Source organism: Dendrobium catenatum, unplaced genomic scaffold (assembly GCF_001605985.2).
Source record: "Dendrobium catenatum unplaced genomic scaffold, ASM160598v2 fragScaff_scaffold_343, whole genome shotgun sequence".
NCBI lineage: Eukaryota > Viridiplantae > Streptophyta > Magnoliopsida > Asparagales > Orchidaceae > Dendrobium > Dendrobium catenatum.
The window spans coordinates 315,907-329,527 of record NW_021318805.1 but is presented as its reverse complement, the minus strand read 5'-3'; the positions used below and the strand labels follow the sequence as shown (position 1 = coordinate 329,527).

General features: G+C 32.8%; 2 protein-coding genes across 4 annotated transcripts in view; both read right to left on the bottom strand.

The window, feature by feature from the left end:
- Positions 1-779: 779 nt before the first annotated feature.
- LOC110104756 (phosphatidylinositol N-acetylglucosaminyltransferase subunit P-like) lies at positions 780-4,981 on the bottom strand. The gene is made up of 4 exons (XM_020833999.2): positions 4,640-4,981; positions 4,498-4,570; positions 2,207-2,325; positions 780-950 (listed from the first exon to the last, which is right to left on the bottom strand). Exons 1-4 carry the CDS (start codon positions 4,851-4,853, stop codon positions 823-825), a joined length of 534 nt encoding a protein of 177 aa, XP_020689658.2. The 5' UTR covers positions 4,854-4,981; the 3' UTR covers positions 780-822.
- A 1,057-nt stretch (positions 4,982-6,038) lies between these two features.
- LOC110104762 (UMP-CMP kinase 3) overlaps positions 6,039-13,621 on the bottom strand; it is a 17,671-nt gene continuing 10,088 nt past the window's right edge. The window contains exons 2-10 of one of the 3 annotated variants that reach the window (XM_020834008.2): positions 12,830-12,909; positions 12,220-12,271; positions 8,889-9,006; positions 8,587-8,743; positions 8,429-8,509; positions 8,128-8,235; positions 7,536-7,607; positions 6,512-6,576; positions 6,039-6,400 (exon numbers count right to left, since the gene is read on the bottom strand). In XM_020834008.2, the coding sequence (XP_020689667.1) occupies positions 6,568-6,576; positions 7,536-7,607; positions 8,128-8,235; positions 8,429-8,509; positions 8,587-8,743; positions 8,889-9,006; positions 12,220-12,271; positions 12,830-12,874 (642 nt within the window). In that variant the 5' untranslated portion in view covers positions 12,875-12,909 and the 3' untranslated portion in view covers positions 6,039-6,400; positions 6,512-6,567. Of the gene's footprint in view, positions 6,401-6,511; positions 6,577-7,535; positions 7,608-8,127; positions 8,236-8,428; positions 8,510-8,586; positions 8,744-8,888; positions 9,007-12,219; positions 12,272-12,825; positions 12,910-13,621 lie in introns of all 3 variants that reach the window. The other 2 variants (XM_028693725.1, XM_020834009.2) reach the window with 2 other exon arrangements.

Here is a 13,621-nt window from a genome sequence, read left to right as displayed (position 1 = left end):
TATATACATAACATTCAAAATTATTTTAGGTAGATATTCAACACTTAAATTCTAATTTAAGTTTTATTTTTATTTTATAAGTATTTATTTTATTAAGTACATATTTATATTCTAAATTAATTTATCGAGTAAAAATTACTTTTTGTTGAAAATTTGATAAATAAAAAAATATGATTAAAAATAAATATAAAATAAAATATGTAAAGACTATATATAGATTTTTTTTATTAGAAAATAAAATTTGGCTGAAAATGAGTTACTCCATTTTGAAGTTTTATTAAATTTTCCAGCAGAAAAAAGAAAAATTTCATGGAAGTGACCTAATTTCCACTTGTCATTTACATGTACAATATTTTTTTGTATTTTTTTTTTATATATACAATATTGTATACAAAGTACATTAGGGCATCTCCAACCGAAAATCCCATTTTTCACTCCAAAATACAGTGAAACTCAAAAATGCCGTGATTCATCTCTAATCAAACTCCATTTTACGAACTTCTGCAAAGGCAACCATCTTTCTCCTCTTTGGCGCATTTCTACGGCAAATCCGATTGAGATAGAAAAATCGCATTGGTGAACAGTGAAACACCAATATTGACGTCACACTATTCACCCACAAGCAAATAGCGGAAGATTTGGTGTTCGGCTGGAGCGACCGAACGACATCATACACATGTTTGACGTTCGGTTGGAAATGGTCTTAGAAACACAATGCCAATGAAGATTAGGTCTCCTTCAAAAGGCTAAGAAGAAACATCTACCTATTTCTATTGATATAGATTCAAATATACTTTCTGATTATAATAGAAGGAGAGAAATTCATAGCTTCGAGGCTTCGCCAAACATGAGATCATTTACGTAGCTAATATCTAGATCAGAAATTGGTTCTATTGGTTGTTCTTCCCCTTCTATAGGAACAAAAGGTGAAGGTTCCCTGCTATATTCATCTGGAGAGAAGCAAAGCAAAAAAGAATTGAAACCAAATAGAGGCAGGCATAGAAAACAAGGTGAAATAATAAAGGTATAAAACTGAACATTCTATATCCAGCTCGAAGATAATAAGTTCTCAAAATTTGAATTGGTTTTTGACTTGGATTCTAGTCAAGAGCTCACTAATCAGCCAAAGCTAGCTCAAACTCAGCTTGAATTGAGCAAAGATGATGATAATCATTTAATTGAATTGCCAAAAAAACCAATTAGAGAATACTTATTCACATAAATTATACAAATCTTTAAGCCATGGATGAAGTATGTAGTGTCTGACACGGGTTGTACATGGAATTGCGTTCTACACAATGAAGATGTGTACGATTAAAATAATATTAGAAAATTGGACACACACGTGTTCTAAATTTCTTATGAAAAAATATTTTTAAATATAATTTTTATATTTTGATTTTTTTGGTTATTAAAATAATAAATTATTTTTCCCCTATCCATAGCCCCAAATCAATCGCGCACACTCAATGCTCATCCTTTGAATCTTTTTGACGGGTCACGACTATGGTTTCACATTGACGCTTAATACCATTTCAACATCATCATCTTGACATTAACATTTTTACGCTCACAATCATGCCCCTGCATAGTCTCAACATCTCCTATTTGTCCAACACCACTCAACATCGATGGCCAACTCAATCCTAACATTGATGCTCGATGCCCAATGCACAATATCAATGTTCAGCTTTTAAAAGCATTGTCGTCTCCCATCTTGGCACCTGACTCTTGACAGGCTAATCTTAATCATTTTAAGCATAAATTCTAGTTAAATAATTACTTTTTTATTATTCTTAATGTTCTATTTAACATTGTCGTTGTCAAGTTCCGAACTCTGGATGAGAAAAGTAGATTGTTTTATTAGGTGTTCATAACCATCGTAAAACTTGTTAAATAATCATGACATGAATCACTTAATATTATATTTAATTAACTTTCATGCGCTTTTTTAAGATATGAAATATATAATATCGTGTCTAACCCATATTCACACCCTATATTATAAATAATTGACATTCTCATATCCATGTTGTCATATTTGTGTTTGTGCATCCTAGGACATAGCCATCATCTATTTTATGTTCTTATTCGTTCTCCCTAATTTGTGTTAGGTTTCGCCGACTACTCAATAAAAACTAGATGGTTCTAGACAAATGCAATAGAACTATAATCATATATGTGATTTCCAGTATGTAAGCCTTACCAAATATTGTGCTAAAAGAAGTTGGAGGAGGAGTCACCATGAAGTTCAGTCCAATGTAGACTGCAATCACCAAAGCTACAGTCACCATAACAAAAGTTGGAACTGCCAATGCCCAAATCCTGAAAATTGAGTCATCCATTTTTACAATTCAATTAAAGCTGATATACATCTAAGACTTCATTTGGAACTATTTTTTTTCTGCTTCTTAAAGTAGCTTTCTAGTATAAAATTTTTAATTTTTTACTAAAAAACTGTTTTATGAAGCGGTAAGAAAGCCGTTCCAAACGAAGCCTAAATCTCTGAAAGCTCCGTATATGCATAAGAGTTTTCTTAAATAAATGCAGTGTCGCATATCCTTTGTCGTGGGTAATAATAGAAAGTTTTAGGAATCAAATGAACTACAACAAGCAAATAAATTAATTGAGAAGAAAATGAATAAGAGAGATATATTATATAGATGAAACAATTTCCGATCACAGATTGAAGAAGATGCAAAGAAACTTCTATGTGATTAGAAGATGCAAAGAGACAGACTAATGTGTGATCACATCCGTGAAATTCGGGGCCCTGCACATTCCTTCACACCATCTCAGCCAATTCATGAATGATTTCCCAAATAAACGTCAAATCATGATATGTAATTTAGTTTAAATCTGATAGGAAATACTTGAGAAATCCAAGTAATCCCTAACAAGAGAGAAGAAAACAACAAATGAACAAGATTCGGATGGAAAAATTCAGCAAAAACAGCACCTTTTGATTGACGGAAATCAGTTAAATGATGAAACAAACAAGATACAATTGATCCTCAATTTGAGAGGAGGATCTTCTCTCCCAATCCCTAGAAGAATATCTAGGGCCCAAGACTCCAAGACAAGAACTCTCTCAAAAACAACTACCAAAATATGCATAACCCTAACCCTAAACAACTCTTGCTATTTTTAATCCTAACTTCCTAATTTCAAACTCCGGATTCAAACTTTGCTCTATCATTGTTTATTCCTAATTCTACAACACTAATTTATTTAATTGTCGAATAGATGAATTTTGTAAGCATGTTGTAACAACTTAAATCTAATTTTAACAACTCTGGCCTTCTTTAACGATCAGAGTCATCAAATATTCTAGAATATAAGTCTCATCATCCTTTGTCATACTTTGGTAATTCCCTCAACTAAGTCCTACTAGAAGAAGAAGAAGTTGTAATAACCAGATCTTACAATTCTTTGATTGCTATGTTATGACTACACATCTCTTTTTCAACACTTGTTGGCCCCTTCCATAACCTTTGTACCCTTCTTAGCCTCAAATGCTCATTCTTATTGATTGTTGTCACTCTTACTAGTTGATTGTTACATCTCTAAACTTTCTATATCCTTTGTTGAACATAAATAATACAAGTTGAGAATTTAGTAGAGAGTGTTATATGATATTGCACCAAGGGTGTAATTAATTATAAGGGCTTACGCTTATGGAAAGTCTCAATTCCCCAAAGCTAAATAAATCTTATTTGATTCCTAGTAAAATTCAAAAAAATTTAGGATATATTTTTTCCACCGTATTTCTTCAATTTTCACATAAATTTTAGGATGTGTTAGCCTCTTACTCTCAAAGGCCGCTATTCAATACGAAGACTTGAAGCTCTTTAAAAGCTCCAAAATTCTAGCAACTCCATTGTATAAGGTTCTCTCTCTATATCTAAAGCTCCATTGTATAAGGTTCTCTCTCTATCTCTTCAGCTAAGTTGGCCATGCTCTACATCTATTAGCCAATCTAACTAAGAATCAATCGAGCATAATGCGTTGTATGATAATTACTCTTGTTGTTGCACCTCTACATTACGATCATCCACATTGATTTCCTTGGACCTTTCAACCCGAGACGATCACTACAACTCACTTCTAAGAAGATCATCCAGGACATATGGTTCATTCTCGGCGCACCTAGGTACACCCCTGCAGGTAATCTTAACAACACAAAGTAACATATACAAAATCCAGGTACATGGATATCAATGGAATCCATTAGAATCCAGCAACAGAAAAGAAATGAAAAACTATGCAAATGGATAGAAACAAACTAATAAACCATCCATTTATAAATGTCACAAAATCTAAATTCAGCAGAAATGGTTTAATATAGGAGGAAAATAAGCCCAATTTTATACCGAAGCTTATGAGAAAACATTTAAAAAAAAAAACCGATTAATGTGCTTTTGAGAAACGAATCAGCACAACATACTAAAAAAATTTCTTTATACACTAAAAACAAAATGTTAAAATTGCACTGACTTGCTCGGATAATATGTGATTCCCAGAGAATGCAACCACGGTTCAGGAGTGTACGCCCACACCAAATAAATCACTGCATGAAAGAAACTCATCAGAGGCATTTCTTCGAGCACGTTGAAGACACAGATAAAAAAAGAAGTACCGGTGGCTATGACGGTGGTGATGGAGCCGACGAAACCGTAAACTTCAGAGGGTTTAGGGCCGTGCTCGGCCGCAAATCCTGCCACCGCAGCCGGCGACTTCTTCTCCTCCGGATCAAATGAGAACGTAGAGGATCGCCTCTCTCTCAGCAAGCTCAGCGTCTTCCTCGGGCTGCTCACCACCAGTGGAGTCGGCGAGGACGGCGGCGACGACATTTTCTTTCTCTGATCTTCCGTTCCCCTCCCAGCTATAGCGTTTGGCAAGGAAGCCGGTGAATAAAATGATTTGCTCAACACTGCTCAACACGCCCCCTATATAAGTATAAGTAGGCCCCTAAGCAGGGCAAATTATTAGGTGCCATCACCAGATGTTCCGAACTCAATAAAAATATATCACATGATATCCTATTTGATACTAAGCTCGGTACTGACTGCTCAGTATTGCTCGGTACTTGATACTTTATAATTTCGAGCTCAATATTATTCGATACTGTGAATACCTAACATAAGCTCCGAACATAATAATCTCTTCCTAAGCAGCGGCATAAGAACCGCTTCCATTTTTTTTTTCCAGCGCCATAAGTTTTTTTTATTATTTAAAGGGAATTAAGGAATTTAGGCTTTGTTTGGCAAGCTATCTTACTACTTCATAAACTACTTTTTTAGTATGAAAAATTATACTTAAAAAAAATTCTTCAAAAAAACAAAGTCCCAAACGATCTTAGATTTCATTTTTCATATGCCAATATTGAACGTAGAACCTCTTTATTCGAAATCAAAGCTCTCAATTAACATATTAAAATGAGCTGATATTGGAAGAGCTTATTTATTTCAATCTATTTAATTGAAATAACTTATAATGAAGGGATTTATGACCACTCAATTTGTTTTAATCTACTCATTTAAAATAACTCATAGTGAAAAGGATTCATATCCCCTGTTTTTTGCTAGAATTTTTTTTTTTAAATCATGAATTTAAATTATACGTTTCATAGTTTATAATTATTTTTTATTATTATTAAAAAATGTATTATAATGTGAATCTTAAATCAAATTGAGTCTAATCAAATGCAACTGTATGAGATGTACTTGATTAGAATCAATTTGATTTAAGATTTGCACATTATAACATTTTTTTTATAATTTAAAAATAACAAATTATAAATTAAGCAGAGGCTCCATAGTTAAATAATCAAGCTTAAAGCATCCCATACACTGTTGGATTTTGTAATTTCTTAAAAGATCCTTAAATAAATTTGAAAAAGAATCTCCTAGCAGAAACTTCTGCTCTTGCTAGAACATGAACATTATTCATATATTACATTTTTTAATTAAAAAAAAAGATAAATCGTTTAAAAAATGATTAAACATTCAATCAAAACCATTCATTACAAACATATCATGAATAATCCATGTATTAAATTCAAATCATTCACAAAATTACCGCAAATGAAATTAAATAATGTGCATTAGTATCTTCTACAATGAAAAGAACTTTAAATTGCCACAACACATTGCGTGATCAGGACTAACAAGTTACACAAATTTTCAGCTCTACAGGGGTGACATTGTTCTTCAAAGTCTTATAGGACATTATTAATAATATTTATTAAGAAAGAAAATAAAAAAACATAACAGCTGCGAAAATAACAGACAAAGATTAGATATAACGATCTGCTATATCTGGTATAAATTCTTTAGAACATACTCAACATATCAGGTTCCATGCTACAGCTACACAAAAGCGAGGAAGTCTACAGTACCTGCAAATAAAACAAAAGAATATTCTCCATTTTGAATGAGAAAAAAAAAAGGAAAACTGAATAAAAATCTACTATCTGAGAAGTGATAAATAAGTTATTATTCTATTATACCTTGACAAGTAAAATTAAACATTCTGTAATATTTGGGTAGAAACCCTCCAAACAAGTTAAGCACCCTGCCAGCAGAAAAATAACAGTAAATTGTAGCAGGATACCAAAAAAAAAAAAGTCTACTGCGCATTTATGTGTAGAGAAATACACAATTATTACAAATCTTTTCCAGGGCCAGCTTGTCATTCAAAAGAAACATGGTCATGCATATTTCTGAATGCGATCATTTAGTTGCTTGTAAATAGAAAAGATATTTTAGAAAGTGATGATTTTATTTTCAGCTGTTTTGTGACTAAATATTAAGGCTTAGTTTGGGACGATTTTTTTACTACTTCATAAAGCAACATTTTAGTATAAAAATTTTAATTTTTGAACTAAAAAGCTGTTTTATGAAGCAGTAAAAAAACTGTCTCAAACGAAGCCTAAATCATCCTTAGAGAATTTGAGAATGTTTGGAAGCAATCTACCGCAGTGTCTAACTATATCAAATCAAATAATGAATTCAATAAACTTCCATAATTTTTTTAAAAATATGATTTCTGAATTCGAGGTACCAAATGAGCCCTAAAGGCTTGAATGAAGATTCACATTGTATGTAAATATATGATAGTTATAACACTTTAATCTACAGAGATATAGATCCAAAACAATGTATCAGCATAATAATATAGGACCTTGTTTGGGACGATTTTTTTACTGCTTTTTAAAACAATTTTTCAGAACAAAAATTTCTTAAACTAAAAATTTTTATACCAGAAAACTACTCTAGAAAGTATTAAGAAAGCGCCCAAATGAAGCTTTCTTACTACTCCTTAAAGCAACTTTTTAGAACAAAAGTTTTAATTTTCGTATTAAAATGCTGTTTCAGGAAGCTGTAAGAAAGCCGTCCCAAACAAAACTTAAATCATAGACTACATCAGTATCTACATGCTATTGAATATCTATTTTCCAGTATGCATGTGATCGAGATTTGAGATTTGTTTTTTTAATTAAACTTCATGTATCTGTTGAACTTAGAAGTTACCTTTTTGCTAAAATTGGAGAAAATAACTTTCACAGACTCAAAGACATCATCTATAGGCTTTGCAGCATCAACCTGTGCCAATTTCATCAATCAACAAGTGTATGGAACATTAGTTAATACAGAAGATGGACTTGCAAAAACATTTCTATCTCAATTGCGCTTTCAAGTTACAGAACTGGAAAAATGTTAGAGCTACAACATCAATTTACACGTTCAGATTTCCTGAAAGATGAGAGGCTATTGACAATGAAAACATAGATACTGGTATATATACACAAACACCTGTAAAGCTAGATAAAAGCAACTTAGGATTCGTTTGGGACGACTTTCTTACTGCTTCTTAAAGCAGCTTTTCAGTACAAATTTTTTAATTTTTGTACTTAAAAAATTACTTTAAAAACAGTAAGAAAGCCATCCCAAATGAAGCCTTAATCTAAAAGATGTGTTTACTGTTTAGTATGAAATTCTAACTGCTTTATTGATTAAGTTCAAATAAATCCAACTGCCATCAAAATTTAGCAGCGCCTAAAAGATAGAAAAATACTGATTTTATAATTCAGCGATATCTTGAACAACAAAATGATGTGCATACCTTCCGAACTTTGCCTTTTAAATTGTAATAATCAACCACGGGTAAGCTCGACTCTAAGAAAACCTTGAAACGTTTCCTTATAGTCTCAATATTATCATCATCTCTACCCTATCATGAATATAATAAAAATCATAAGACGTCAAAACCACAACAGGTAAGCAATTTTCAATTTCTTAATCAATTTTGCATACCCTTAACATGTTAGTTCGAAGCTTTTATAGTCAGTAAGAAGATTAATAACAAGCATGATGTAAGAAGGTAAAGGTCAATTAAAAACTGTATTGTTTTAAGAGTGTAAGACCTGATTGCGTCCTAATAAGCGCCTCTCCATCTCTTCCTCTGGACAATCAAAAAACAGCACAAACTCTGGTTCGATCTTTGTCTGCAGCAACAACACAAAATAAACATTAACAAATCGATAAGAGGAAGGAATTTGTGATAAGCAGAATGTAGGCTTACAACTTCCTCAAACGCAGCTCGATTCTCCTCATTTCGAGGAAATCCATCTATGAGAAACTTGTCATTTCCATTTTCCAGCATGGCCTTCTCTAAAAGCTTGATTGTTACCTCAGATGGAACAATCTTTCCCTCCTTAATCATGTTTTGAATCATTGTGCTGTCATCAGTATGACAAATTAGGCAATTATTCAACGTTTGCAGAATAATTCTTCATGAATATATCATCTAAATTAGAGAGGTGCCAATAATACCAAAAATAAATATGGATAAAGCAAAGGCCAAAGTAGGCATTTTCTCCATACCCATTTTCTGAGCCAGATTTAATCTCTGCACGAAGAAGATCGCCTGCGCTGAGATGTGTAAAGCCAAATACACGAACAATGTTTGCACACTGGGTGCCCTTTCCACTGCCAGGTCCACCTAAGCATGAATTTCAAGATGAAGTCATGCTGATCAAACTTCTATGTAATGATACAAAGAAAATGTTTAACGCTTCAAGTTATGGCATCTTCAACAAAAATTTAGCTCAAAATAAAGGGAAAGAAGAAATTGCATTGATTCTTCATGAGCGTATTTCAAAACCAAACCCACCAAATATTCTAACAAAACAACTGAGCATGTTCCACTAATTTAGTTTCAACAATCTTAACATTTTCAAAATAAAAAAAGTAGAAATATTCAAATAACTCTTTAAACTATTAATCTATCCTTTAAGTTTTCTGAGAGAGTACGCCTCATTGATTATAAGAATATAATTTTGATCCACATGATTGTTATATTATTACTGACTAACACCATATTATACTCCATTTTAAAAGTGTACAATTTTTTTTGCTTGAGCCAATTAATATGTCCTACATTGAGTTATATGATGATACAAATATAAGCTTTAATACTAATTTGATGTAGGATGACTGAGGATTACGGTTTTAATGCAATCAATATGATGCGAATTAAGAATACAAGCAAAGAATTTTAAAAATTCACAAATCATAAGACATCAAATAATTCATTTACCTTCTTTCTTTAAATGTAAATATGCAATACTATAGTTAAAATCCAAATAACAATGAAAAGATCTAAATAATCAAATAAATTCATCGAGGAATTATAAATTAGCTTGCAATTAATTTTAATTTCCACAAAATGGATATTCAACTTGTCATTTTTTTATCAAATTAGAGATTAGCACTAAATAAGTCAACATCAAGGGGGGAAAAAATCAAGCCTCACATAAGTATAAGAAGATAACTTCCTTTGAAATTAAATAGTTAAACTTTTACAATACTCTGAAGAATCACACACCTAAATTGCACAAAAGAAAGAGAATAAAAACAAAATTTTATTCATGACAAAGTTGATAATTATATGTCATATAGGGGTGTCAATATTTGACACGACCCGAAAACCCGAATCGACCCAGACCTGAAAATTTCGGGTTAGAGTCAACCCGAACCCGAAACGGGTCGGGTTCGAGTTCAAGAATTCGACCCTTTTCAAAAATCAGGTCGGATTCGGGTTGACCCTTTGACCCGAAACTGACCAAAACCATGCCCGTTTTTTACCTAAAAACCCATTTTGACCCGGCAACTCGAGATCGACCCGTTTTGGATCCTTTTTTACTAGAAAAGCGGAGATTGACCCGCTTTTGGACCCGAAAACTAGCTTTTTTTTTGTTGGCACAGGGTCATTCGGATCGTGTCGGGTTGACCCAGACCCGAAACGGGTCGGGTTCGGGTTGACCCGAATAGTGTCAGGTCAGTTTCGGGTTCGACTCGAAATTGACACCCTAATGTCATAGAACATCTAGTTATAACTCCTCATACCCTAGGTTAGTAGATATGATTTTCATAAAATAATCCAAATCTAGTTTAAATAATCCCAAAATTCAAGATTCAGGTTCTACAAAATTCAAACAACAATCATACCAAAAAAAAAAACTTGTGAAGCCTAACAGACTAAAAGCGATTAGGGAAAAACATGTAAAGATAAAGGTTAATAAATACCACAAATAATGGGTAGATCCTACCCACGAAGTCATCCACACAAAGAGATCATGTAAAGCTCCACACGAATAATAATAAAATTCTTGTGGTAAATATCGAAAATAGATATACCATAATACCATGCAATTTCAACAATAATCAAACCATGTCAAACTCATAAAGCTTAACCTCGTGTATACTCTAAGCAAATAAAACCAAGAAGACCTCGCAAACAAAAGGTAGCTACAACAGCAATTATACACGGAACAAGTATGTAAAACAAGAACCACCATCCAAAGCCAACGAACATAGCTATCAGCCACAGCTTAAAGAGCAAGATCCAATCTCAACTCAAGCAATCTTGAATCATTTTTCAATTCAAACTCGATCAGAGCAAAAAATTAATTTGATTCAATAATCCTTTAATTTTAAAAGGCAAATTAATGGTCCAACTCACCTAACAGCAAAAATATATATCAATAGGCTCGTATCCTTTTATGTAAAAAGTTTTCATCATTCATACAATTTGTTTTTTATGGTAAAACCCGTAAATGCAAGATCAAGATTATTGAGCTGGATATATAACCTAAGAACAATTTGATGATCAAACGTTATAGTTTTTTTTATAAAGATTCAATAAACCATTAATGTTATTGACACCAAATCATTAAAATTAATGTATATGCATTTTTATACATGAAAATAAATTTTCTTCTGATTTAAGTACTCCTGCTCAATGAATTTAAAAGTTATTTTTATCAGCTCGATGCATAATCAAATCAACTAGAAAGTTCATGAAATTTGACATCATATCAATTTACATGGAGAAGGTTAATGTAAATAGTATTTATTTGTTATATATATATATATATATATATATATATATGGGATTTTATTTCCATTTCAAACTTAGGCTGGATTAGGCTTGAGTTGAAAATACCATAGGGCAACTAGCCGAGAACTTGGGAGTTTTGAAAGCTAATTCCCCAAGTGCTTCAAAAGAGTTCATATATAATTGTATGTACACATGTACTCATACCTATATACATATAAATATATTTTGATTTGATTTCAAACTAGCTCAAGAAGAACAAGGCTCGAATCAATTGAAGATATGTGCTAAACTTGGCTTGCTAAGCTAACTCACTCATTCCAACTTGAGATTAATCTAAGAAAAATATATGCATGCATATGCAATTTTCATGTGATTGTTAATATTCGAGTTCAATTCACTCCTACAATTTTTTCATCAGTGGCAATAACATTATTCAAGATGATAAAGAGTTCCTTTTCTAATTCTTCAACAGCTAGTAAATCTGATCACTTTATGATGCCTCACAAATTTACAGCCCATGTGTTCAGATCGATTGAGAAAATAGAAAAATAAAAAAGACTAGAACCTGGCAGGGCTAAGCTTTCAATTTCTTATCAAAAAGAAAGGAAAGCAGGGAAAGCCGTTTTCAACTTTATTGCCATACATTGATCATGTCATTTTCACATGTTTTTTAAAAATATATGTTAACAAGTAATACTACAAAAATACAACACAATATCACAGAGAAGATTTAGATAAAATTCTCAAAACAGAGTAACATTTTTCTTAAGAGTTGCAATAGTTGTTGCATGATCTAAAGTAATGAGGCCTTACCTAAGACGAAAACAACTTTAACTCCCTTTTCTTTCAATCTCCCAACTGCATCCTGCAAATCGAATCATCACAAAACATTATGTACTCTGAAACAAAAAGCCAGTCATCGTTGAGTATATACTTATTAAATAATACATTAGTTTCTAAAGATTCAAGAAATACTGCATAAATGAGATTCCAAGGGAATTTTGATATTAAACTAGGTTACTAGAGAAAACCAATTAACAATTCAGAGTTTTCCAGACAGTTCATATGTGATTGGAGCCTCATCCCGATGGTATATTTAAAAACCTTAAAACCAACCCAACATGGAACAGGATGGATGACATTAAAACCTTGTTACACATACATCCTAGTACTTTTTCAGATGCATCAGAGAAGCCTTTGCATTGCAATAAAAAATTTACAGACCATACATGCACAAGTACTAAGAAGAAAAAGGGAAATCCAGTACCAAAGACTTGTCATTACAAAGTTATAAGGGTTACTAATTTAAACCAACAAGTGAGATTAGTAAGTTGGATTAGATGAAGCTCTACATTGAATATGCAGCTCGATAGGAAAATAAAAAACATAAAAAGATCTAAGAAGAAAAGGTAGTTATACCTACCATGGTTGTATATGCTGCTTTCGGAGCATCTACTACAGTGCCCATTGACTCCAATAGTTAGCTATAGCTGTACTTTTCGGCTGTAAAAGGATCATATACATGGTTGTTTACGACATGGTTAGGTAAATTGAAGTACAAGAAAAATTTAAAAGCAAATATGATTGATATTGTCCCCACACACACACACACAAACATATATATATATATATATAGTTTCACGAGAAATTTAGAAGAAACAAATATAGTTATCAATCAATTGATGCTTACGCATGAATTGCGTATAATAAAGATGGCATTGCTTCTGGAGATAACAAAACCTAAATAATATTTTATGGCTTGATACAATAGCTTATTTCAAACAAAATATAAACATTGAATATGATGCTATGTTTTTCCAGAGAGAGCCACAAAACAAAGGCAAAGGAGACAACCCCTCCCTGGTACTGAGACATGACACCCAATGTGTTGAAGGTGCCTCAACTAATAATACTCCATCTGATCAAGCTAGCATATACTCTTTCCTTATGATTTGTTCCATCTTAGGTTTTCCAATACTTCATCGCCAGTAGTTAAACCTAGACCTGTCAATTTCGGGTTACGGGTCGGGTTGACCCGAACCCGAAACTGACACGGCATTATTCGGGTTCGGGTTGACCCGACCCGGTTTTTCAAACGGGTCAATTTTCGGGACCCGAACCCGACCCGCTTCGGGTTCCGGTCAACCCGACCCGACCCGCGTAGCCGCTACGGACGCAGAACTGGCGGGGCAGCCGTGACGGCGTGACGCGGGTA

Excerpts from the sequence above, each read along its gene's own strand:
- LOC110104756 (XM_020833999.2), bottom strand. The coding sequence starts at position 4,853 with ATGTCGTCGCCGCCGTCCTCGCCGACTCCACTGGTGGTGAGCAGCCCG. Across the intron at positions 4,571-4,639 it reads CACCACCGTCATAGCCACCG|TGATTTATTTGGTGTGGGCG; the intron begins GTACTTCTTTTT and ends TCTTTCATGCAG. Across the intron at positions 2,326-4,497 it reads ATCACATATTATCCGAGCAA|GATTTGGGCATTGGCAGTTC; the intron begins GTCAGTGCAATT and ends CTCAATTTTCAG.